The sequence below is a fragment of the Neophocaena asiaeorientalis genome, unplaced genomic scaffold (genome assembly GCF_003031525.2).
Source record: "Neophocaena asiaeorientalis asiaeorientalis breed wild unplaced genomic scaffold, Neophocaena_asiaeorientalis_V1.1 scaffold30, whole genome shotgun sequence".
Lineage (NCBI taxonomy): Eukaryota > Metazoa > Chordata > Mammalia > Artiodactyla > Phocoenidae > Neophocaena > Neophocaena asiaeorientalis.
Window position 1 is genome coordinate 14,653,724 of NW_020174923.1, and position 10,911 is coordinate 14,664,634.

The 10,911-nt window shown below is 40.1% G+C and overlaps 1 protein-coding gene across 1 annotated transcript in view; it reads right to left on the bottom strand.

The window, feature by feature from the left end:
- MAP3K3 (mitogen-activated protein kinase kinase kinase 3) overlaps positions 1–10,911 on the bottom strand; it is a 53,746-nt gene that overhangs the window by 23,002 nt on the left and 19,833 nt on the right. The window contains exon 4 of the mRNA XM_024761166.1: positions 6,624–6,737. Coding sequence (XP_024616934.1) covers positions 6,624–6,737 — 114 coding nt within the window. The remainder of the gene's footprint in view (positions 1–6,623; positions 6,738–10,911) is intronic.

Here is a 10,911-nt window from a genome sequence, read left to right on the forward strand (position 1 = left end):
GACACAGAAGAATAACAGGCATTCCTGTAATAATGTGCCAAACAGAAAAGCGCTGTAAATACCCTCTCATAAAACTCTCCAGAGAGCTTGGGAAGAATAGCAGGAAAAGCAGGAAATTATTTCAGTGGCAAGATCACCTGCCACGTGGGGGGTCAGAATGGAGAATGGTGGCAACTTCTGGACCAAAAATTCTGGTTGATAAACCTAAAAAATAGCTTGATATGCTGCTTCTTCCCCAACCATAATCACTCCTGGAAAACTAAGGTAAGAAGGTCTCAGATGCTTCATATTACTGGGGTTTACATGTGAACCATCTCAGGATTGTGTTCATCTCAGAAAGGCTATCAAGGCACCATTCTGCCAGAGGTCAAGGACTTCAGAACAGGGTCAGCAGCCTTGCCACATCTACCTCACTTTGCACTGACCCAGTTGGGCCTCAAGGTGAGCCCTTGAGAGAAAACAAAGCAACAGAAAGGGACTCTTGCACTGAGAAAGCTTAAAACTGAAGCTTGGAGGTAAGCAAGTGATGTCAGGATGTGCTCATATATAAGCAGAGCACTGTGGAGAGTGGGAGCTCAGAATTTATAAATAATTTGGGTCAAAGTTTCTACTTGTTTCTCTCTCTCTCTCTTACCTCCTGTAAGAAAAAAAAAAAGGACCAACCTAAACAAACTATATCCTGTCCTCCAGGAAAAAGGCTTCCCGCTCTCAGGGCTAAGTTCAGCTGCCAAGCAGCCTCCTCTAGTCCCCCTACGCCAGACTTTATCACATGCAGGGCTGTCTTGACAAACTGTCTTGCTCTAACGGGAAGTCAGACCAAGGGGAAGTGAGTGTTCTTGCTAAAGCCTCCAATGTGCAATAGCTCTCTGCCGAGGGTCAGAAAGGAAAAAACAATCAAAGCCACACGCTGGGGAAGCAGGCCAGTGAAGGGCAAGGAAAAAGCCACGGCCTTAGAGTCAGAAAGAGAAGAGCTGCACGCTGAGCACCCCAAGGACACCTGCTTAGACACGGGGCCTTACACAGGGTGGGAATTCAATATATCTTGGCAACATGAATCTGAAACGTACCAAAGAACATAGATTTTAAACTCTCAATTTTAAACCTAAAAGCTGAGCCAGGAGAGGAGGTTCAACAGCCAGCACGAGCATAGGTTTCTAAAACGAAAGGCTGACTGTGGCAACAGTGGGAAAACAGATGAAGGGAATCAGGGGAAGTTTCAAAGCAGGGCTTCTCACATTTTCGTGTGCACACAAATCACCTGGGACCTTGATGACGTGCAGATTGTGATTCAGTAGGTCTGGGCTGGGGCTGAGAATCTGCATTTCTAACAAGCTTTCAGGTGATGCTGACACAGGGCGGCAGCAAGGTCTTAGGAGGTGAGTCACACTTGGGTTTAAGGCAATGGTTCTCAGCCTGAGCTGACCAGCAGAACTGCCTGTGGGGTTTTTAACACCTCAGGCCAACTACAACAGAATCTCTGGGGGTAAGGCCGAAGGATTAGTGTTTTTTAAATCTCCCCCAAGTGTTTGTAATAGTCAGTCAAGTTCAGAAAACCCTGATTTAAGGAGATAAAAGAGAATGGCATGGTAAACAAAAATGAGGTTGACGCAAGGATTCAGGGAAACTTGAACAAGACCTAGAAGTGGGCAAGAGAGGAAGGAGGAAGGTGGGACTAGGAAAAATAAAAGGGACCTGTAAGAGAGTGAAAGGAGAGCCAACAGGTATAAAGTGTGTAGCTGGCAGAACATTCTAAAGACAGCAAATAGAATGGTCATTTCATTTGACCATTCAATGAAAACCTCACTGAAAGGCTCTGGGGGTAGCAGTGTGCTGTGGCCAACACAAACAACATGAAAAATTACCAGGGAACCACATGCACAAAGACTGCAGTCACTGGAAGCTAGGAGATTAGCAGAAAAAGAGATTATAAAAGTTGGCCCACAAATCATCTCGATAAAAGAGTTGGTGGTATCAGACAAAGGGAACAGGTGGATTCAATGATGCAGGGGGAAAAGAAGAGGTGTGTGTGTGTGTTTGCTTTAGTTTGGTTCACAGAAACATGAGCTGAGAAATGGCACCTTGGATGTCACTAGTCCTCTGCTTCAATGGTGGCAACGAGACATTTCCATGATAGACCATGACAGTTATGATAGCTGTGGAAGCATCCAGGTTATTTAATAGATTTACAGCTTTAACATCCATGAATTTATTAAAACCCTTAAAAAAATCTGCTTTGAAGCTATACAACTTGAATAAAGGATGCCATGTTTATACCCCTTATACAAATTCTTATTTCCATTTTGTTCTATGATAATCCTCAATATTCAAGGGGCTCATCCAAACTGAGATTAGGTGAACAAATCTGTGTTTTTATTATCCCTACTCTTCAATGCGTCACAGACTTTGTTTATACATATGTATGCTTCGGCTTCCTTGCCCGACTAAAGAGTTCCAGGCTTTTTAGGCCATACACATATAAAACTGACCCCAACCCCTTAAAAAGTTTGTCTTCTCTTGGACCTTTCCTAGCTCAGTTAACCTTCTGAGCTGTGGGGAAGAGAATGACACATCTCACAAGTTTTCCTCACGGGCAACATTATACTTTCTGTTCTGTTTCTAATGAACTGTGAAAGAACCTGGGTGAGGTTTTCCAAGGACTACAATAATTCTAAGATCCCTTTCCTGGATGGTATCTAATACATACTGGACTATAGTCAGAACATCTGGATTCAAGACCAGCTCTGTCACTATTTACTGTTTCACCTAGGCCAAATCACTCTAAGCCTCAGTTTCCCCAGGGGGTAGACTGGAGATAACAGATGCCTAACCAACCACTCAAAGCTGCAAAAACCAAATGAGAATTGAAAGTACCTCATACATGTAAAGTGTAATGATTTTTAAACAGGGGCCAGACTGAATGTATTCTGCCCAACAAGTTTCGTTCTAACTTCCTGCACTTGCCCCATTAGTTTCTTGGAAAACTGAAAATAATTACCATTTAGATTATCCTTGATATTTTGAACTTAAATAGTGTCAAATTCATTGACGGGAAATTTGGGAAGTGGGTAACATTTAGATGAGAAGATTATAAGTTTACTTTTGTCAGAGAGAATCTGAGGTTACAAAACAAAATGCCATTCACAGTTTAAGATGGTTGGGTATTTAGTTTTTATCATATGCAGGTACAAGTGACAACAGAATGTTAAGCTTGAGATTATGTTATGACAGTGGAAAGGTCGAGAAAGTTATAAGAAAGTCAAGAGCAGAAAGATAAATTAAGAGTTAGATGCACACATGTTTAGAAAAGAAGTCTGTAATAGGAAAACAGCTAAGAGTTGATGGCCCAAGGCAGAGGGCTAGGGCAGCAAGAACTACTGAAGGAGATGGTGAAGTATCTTAAAATGGCAGTAAAACCAAGGCTAGAGAAAGACTCTTCAGACTAAGAGGAGGTGCTGTGATTGCCCAAATCCAGGAGTTCTCAGGTAAAAACAATATTGAAGCCTAAGACCTGGCCTTGGACAGGTGAGATGGGAGGAGTATGACTTTCCACCTTGGTGGGGGATGAAGACAGAGGAAAGATCAGAAGCTGTCATAGAAGGATCAATAAAAAAGGAATCTGGAGAGTAGAAAGAGATAGTACATTTAGAAACAGGAATAAGAAGGGAAGTAAAGGTATAGGTGATAACAGAAGGTGGATGAGTTGACAGATTGCTAAAAATGGAGGAAACTAAGTAGAGAACAAAGTGGCTGACAGTTACCATCAAGAGGAGATGAAGACCAGGTTGATATGGTATCCTGGAGAAGTGTATGTAAAGTGTGATCTGTGGGCTGGTGCCAGGGTACAACCTGTGGTGTATACCAGTCCTCAACAAGGTAAATACCAAAATGGAAGAGTAACTCTTTAAGCACTTTTACAACAATTTGGCAGTGACTCATGTCTACTGAACTTAACAATAAAAGTTGTGGACTTGTATTTTATACGTCTCTAGTTAAATTTTGCATTTCACTTTCCATGTTTTTAAAAAAGAACTGGTCCATAAAAGATTAGAAACTAGAAGAAAACTGATATTTCATCACAAACAGAGAAGCACTTCTAGAAGTAGGACTCCTAAGCACGTAGCAATTTTGGATCATGCTACCTCTGTTTATTGAGATGCCTGAGGTCTAGCTGAGGAAGTCCTCAAGGAAAGATTTCATCACCACCAATGCCACTATTAGTCTTAAATGCAAATCTTTATAAATGCAAAAAATAGGAGTAGCTTAAGTGTTCCAACAGTAGCAAAAATGGTTATTTAATTAAATTATGGTATATCCACTCAACGGACTTATGCATCCTTATAAATTATAATCATGAAGACTGTATATTAACAGAAAAATGTACATGACAATGTTAAGTGAAAAATTAAAGCAGAAAATTGTATAAATACCATGACAACACTTATAGTGCGTATACATATGGCCAAAGAGGGGCGTATGCAAAAATCAATCAATGTGTTACGGTGCTAGGATTATGTAAGACGGTCCTCTTTTTTTTTAAGTTTACAATAAGTTATGCTGACTTTATAATAATTTTAAAAAATACACATCCTTAGAGAGAGAGGCATCAATGTGGCACTTATTTTACTTGATATCTAATGCCACACCATCAGTGTCAGAGCTTAGATGTTCATCTTTCAAACAGCTCTGGTGTTGCAGCAGTATCTGCAGCTGAGTGCACCCCTTAATGGATGGGAAAGCGAATGCAAAGAACCAGTTGTCTACAGTTTCTCATCAGGGGAGTGGAGGGATCACAATCAGGGGTGCTAGCTCCCAAACAATCACATCATTAAACTAAACCCCAATTCCAGCTTCTTCTGTAAAGAAGGGGTTGGCAGAATATGATTTCTGCTTGACTCCTGCTAACAATTCAAGAAGTATTCACTGTGTTCTCTTAAGAGGATGGGTTCCAAAACAAGACACAGCTCCCGTTCTCAAGGAGCTTATAATCTTTTGGGGTAAAACTTACAAATATGCAACAACTAGAGGGCAATTACTCAGGAACCTATAAACTAGTGTGCAAATTATATCCAATGACTAAAGGAACAGGGAATAATGAAAATGGTCTCAGTCAAAAATACTGACCAAACTGCAGCAGGTAAATCAAGCTAGAGCCTTAAAAAAGGTTTACAACCATGGTCTGGCAAAGAGGAAGCAGGAAGAACTGCAGAATAGTGGAAGTATGCTGAAGAACTTGGAAAGATGAGACTGGGGAGCTGAGAGGAAGGGTAGTTAGTGATAACCCTTGGGTGCCAGGCTAAATTTAGATCTTACATGATAGGCAACGAGGAAGGCCTACAAGGAGCAGGTGAGTAACTTGAACAGAGAAATGAAATAATAAAGTATATATTTTACTTCAGAATACTTCCCAAAACACATCCAGAAAAGAAGATATTGTGAGAGAGAAGACCAGTCCTCATGCTCAAGGGCACTTCTATAATATGAGAAAATGTCTTCTTTACTCTAACCCTTCCTAACCGCATTCTCCTGTGTCTTTCGCTAATCAATAGACAGTCCAAGGTGTCTTTAAAAATAAATGGTCAGGGGCTTCCCTGGTGGCACAGCGGTTGAGAGTCCGCCTGCCGATGCAGGGGACCCGGGTTCGTGCCCCAGTCCAGGAGGATCCCCCATGCTGCGGAGCGGCTGGGCCCATGAGCCATGGCCGCTAAGCCTGCGCGTGCGGAGCCTGTGCTCCGCAACGGGAGAGGCCACAGCGGTGAGAGGCCTGCGTACCGCTAACTAACTAACTAACTAACTAAATAGTCAGCATAAAGCACCATTCCATCTAAACTCTGTCCTGGTATGGGGCGTCCATAGTTCTCAGGCAGTAATGTCAGCTGTCCACAGTTGGCTGTCTTCAAGCATAAGGAAAGGCAAGAGTGCCAAGAAACCTTCAGGAACATGCATCTGAAGAAAACTGGTAAAGCCATCAGTGATTAGAAGACAGACCCAGATTACAAGCATTCTTATGAAATGTAGGCCCCCAGGGACCCTTTAGGAGAGGAAACTACATAAGGGATGATCCCTCACTTCTGAAGGCCCCCACAGATTGCTGCCATTTGGTAAGGTAGCAGCTGGTAAATTACAAGAGGCCCTTTAGCCCATGGCCTTTTTCCCACTGAACAGAAGGGAAAGTTTGTTTCCTACATGTGTCCCAAGGGAAAGTCATGGCTGCCGAGGAGTTGCGGGAGTTGGGTTTATAAAGCATGATAGTCTCAAATCTTTGACAGCCTCTACTAATCAGCTCTCCCACGCTGAGCAAATCTCTCTTGCTGGGGTCCAAATCTAGTCGAAAGAACATAAATACAGAGAAAAAGAATTTCCTCCTTTATCATAAAATGTTTCCCTTCCTCCCACACCACAAGCCAAGTCACCTTCAGCTGCAATTTTAACACCAATGATCTGGCTTCGCAGTAAAATCAAATGCAGAAGGCTAAATGGCTACTGACCCAGTGGGCTGGGCCACACCTACATTCTCGCTTTAGCAGTGACTAAGGAACACAAAATTCTGTCAAGGAAGCAAGGTGGACTCCTGAAGGACAGCAAGCTTTGTCTTCAGCTGTCAGGCCATGACAGGGGCTACTTACATGGTTTCTGTCCTGGGACAGCAGCAATATCCTAAGGCTTTTCATGCTTGAGCTTCTATCCAAAATATCAATTGCTTTATCAAGATCATCTTGGTTCTTCAGCAGGATGGAGAGCTGTGACACAGGACACAGAAAAAGGAAATCACATAAAACATAAGTCTTTAGTTTGCAAAAATAAGCAAAATAAGCAACAAAAAAATAAATTTGGAGGAAAACAATCTCAGTGGATACTATGGGGTCTTAAAAGATCTAATTGAAACCACAGAGATATTTTCTTTTCCTTTTTATTAAGTTTACAATTCAAAGATTTTTGGTAAATTTACAGAGTTGTGCAACCATCACCGTAATTCAATTTCAAAACATTTCCATTGCTCCAAAAAGATCTCCTGTGCCCATTCATAGTCACTCCCCTTTTCTACCTCTTACCCCAGGCCACTACTAATCTACTTTCTGTCTCTAGAGATTTGCATTTTCTGGACATTTCATATAAATGAAATCACACAATTCATATTCAATTCAATTCAATTCATAGCCTTTTGCATCTAGCTTCCTTCACTTTGCTTAACGTTTTTGAGTTCATCCATGCTGTAGCACATATCAGTACTTTATTTCAAGGTATTTTTTTTTGATGGTATAAAAATATTTTTTTTAATATTTTCAGTTTTTAAAAAAATTCTTATTTGAGTATAGTGGCTTTACAACATTGTGTTAGTTTCTACTGTACAGCAAAGTGAAACAGCTATACGTATACATATATCCCCTCTTTTCTGGATTTCCTTCCCATTTAGGTCACCACAGAGCACTGAGTTCCCTGAGCTATACAGTAGGTTCTCATTAGTTATCTATTTTATACACAGTATCAATAGTGTATATATATCAATCCCAATCTCCCAATTCATCCCACCCCCCCAAGATATTTTCTAAGAAAAGCTTCGTCTCTAAAAATACCCTTTACTCCAAAGCATCAAATCCAAAACAGTTATAGGCCCCGTATTTCTTCCCAGATTAAGCAGTAGAATCATGTCCCATTCTACCCTGTGCTGACATTAACAGAATAAGCAGAAAAGGCACAGGAGGAGGAGGGGGCAGGCAGAGGATGAAAACGTTACTCAAATAAGAACACAAACTTAGACTGCATAGAAGGGTTTAGTATCTTAATGTATAAAGGTTAAAAAAAAATCAGTGACTAGAACCAAAAACTACTTCCTCTGTTTTCATTCCACTGAAGTATTAAAGAGATGGTTCTTGAGGGTACAGATAAGCCTCACTCACTGTTAGAAGCAGAAGATATTATGAGTACTTAGTATTAAAAGATGTAAAACTATGCTTTGCCTAAGACCTAAAAAATGTCAGATCTTATGTATTTGTGGCAAACATAAAGCAAAAATCCAATTAATTTTTTCAGTTCCCGATTCAGAATACAAGGAAATGAGAACTCTAAACCCCAGGCCAGGAAAAAACAAATAGTAAAAACAGTATTTAAAATAAAACCTCAAGACAACCCATGGAATGGGAGAAAATTTTACAAATCATATCATATTGTAAAAGAATTCCTTCCTGGGTAACACTCAAAGTAGAGATAAATAAGGACTGGTGTTGGGGGAGGTGGGGAAGGTGTGGGTGGAGACAGGGGAAGATAAAGAAATTACTGGAGTAGGTTTTAACTTAAAAAAAAAAAAAACCTACAATTTTGCAAATGTATGATAAGGGTCTAGTATCCAGAATATATAAAGAATTCTTACAATTCAACAATAAAAGGACAAACAATCCAATTTTTTAAAAGGGCAAAGGATTTGAATAGATATTTGTCCAAAGAAAATAAACAAATGGCTAATAAGCACATGAAAAGCTACTCAACATCGTTAGTCATTAGGGAAATGAAAATTAAAAACCATAATAAGATACCACTTCACGCCTACTAGGATGGCTATAATTTTTTTAAAAAAGAAGAAAAAAAAGAGATTCACAAGTATTGGTGATGATGTAGAGAAATTGCAACCCTCGTACATCGCTGGTAGAAATGTAAAGTGGTACCAGTTGATATGCGAAAGTTGGGCAGTTCCTCCAAAAGTTAAATACAGAGTTTCTACAAGAACCATCATTCCACTCAGGTATATTTTAGAGAATTGAAAACATTTGTTCATATAAAAATTTGTACACAAATGTTCATAGCAGCATTATTTATAATAGCCAAAAGTGAAAACAACTCAAGTGTCCATCAACAGATGAATGGATACACAAAATGTGGTATATCCATATAATGGAATATTATTCAGCCATAAAAAGGAATGAAGTATGAGACATGCTACAACACAGATGAGCCTTGAAAACATGCTTAGTGAAAGAAGCCAAACACAAAAGGCCACATATTGTGTGATTCCATATATATGAAATGTTCATAATAGGCAAATCCAGAGAGACAGAAAATAAATAAGTGGTTGCCAGGGACTGGGGAGTGGGGAGAATGGGAAGTGACTCCTAAGAACTACAGGATTTCTCTTTGGGGTGATGAAAAAGTTTTGGAATCAGGTAGTGATGTTAGTTACACAACTCTGTGAATACACTAAAACCACTGAATTATACAGTTTAAAATGTAAATTTAAAAATAGAAGAGTAAATTCTATGGCAGGTGAATTATATCTCAATAAAGCTATTATTACAAAAATATAAACATAAATAAAATAAAATCTCAACAGATTTTTTCATTTGTCGTTCACAAATCCTGACAAGGCAGGGTTTAGAGGGCAAAGAAAAATAGTTGAGACATTTGAAATTAATAAGATATAAGTAAATTAGTCAATTCTTGGTCACTGACATTAGCAGACTACGGAAAGACATGAATGATTTAAAATAGTAACAATTATGGGAGTTCCCTGGTGGCCTAGTGGTTAGGATTCCAGGCTTTCACTGCCATGGACCAGGTTCAATCCCTGGTCGGGGAACTGAGATCCTGCAAGCCGTGCAGCGCGGCCAAAAAACAAAAACAACAAAAAGGGCTTCCCTGGTGGCGCAGTGGTTGAGAGTCCGCCTGCCGATGCAGGGGACACGGGTTCGTGCCCCGGTCCGGGAGGATCCCACATGCCGCGGAGCGGCTGGGCCCGTGAGCCATGGCCGCTGAGCCTGCGCGTCCGGAGCCTGTGCTCCGCAACGGGAGAGGCCACAACAGTGAGAGGCCCGCGTACCGTAAAAAAAAAAAAAAAAAAAAAAACAAAGTGATGAAAAATAAATGCTCAAATAAATTAGTCTTCACTGACTCAAAAAATAATGACAATTACTTATATTTGGCTGTAAAATCAATATCTGTATAAACATTTGAATAAAGGAATGCTCAACATTCTGGGCAGTCATTCCCTTGGCAAAAGAGTTGGAAAATGGATTTTGGGACATCTGAAATTCTTAATGGAAATATTAATGGAAAGAGAAACAAGTAGTACTAAATCATCCAGAAAAGTCTTTACTAACTAAAGAACACCTTCTTTAATGCTGATTGGCTAGCTGACTTTAGCCTCACTTTCTTATACAGTCACTGATGCTTGAGCTGCAATTTTTTAAACTTCTATGGATTTGACATTTGTATTTGAGGGGGAGTTCTCAAATCCTGTATTTAAAATGTGTTACTTTACATACTATAAAATACTTACATCTGTGTTATTTATTAACTATAGAGTTAGTGGTTTATTTTTCAAATTTGCTGTATTTCTAAAATTTATCCAAAAAGCAAAAATCAGATGGTGTTATTTTTGTTAGCTATTTGGCAGTGCATATATCCAGTTGTGGTTGTACATTTTATATGAAGAGGACCACAGAGTTTTTGCCAACAAATCTCATCTCCTACAGATTTAAGCCCCAAAGTAGAGGAAATTCTTAACTTTTCAACCAATAAAATGAAACTACAAAGTAAGGGGACTTCCCTGGTGGCGCAGTGGTTAAGAATCTGCCTGCCAATGCAGGGGACATGGGTTCAAGCCCTGGTCTGGGAAGATCCCACATGCCGCGGAGCAACTAAGCCTGTGCGCCACAACTACTGAGCCTGTGCTCTGGAGCCCGCAAGCCACAACTACTGAGCCCATGTGCCACAACTACTGAAGCCCGCGTGCCTAGAGCCCATGCTCTGCAACAAGAGAAGCCACTGCAATGAGAAGACCGCACACTGCAACAAAGAGTAGCCCCTGCCCACTGAAATTAGAGAAACACCGCACAGCTACTAAGACCCAACCCAGCCAAAAATAAATAAATTAAAATAAAAAAAAAAAAAAAAAAAAAAAAACAAAAAAGAAAGGACAGAACT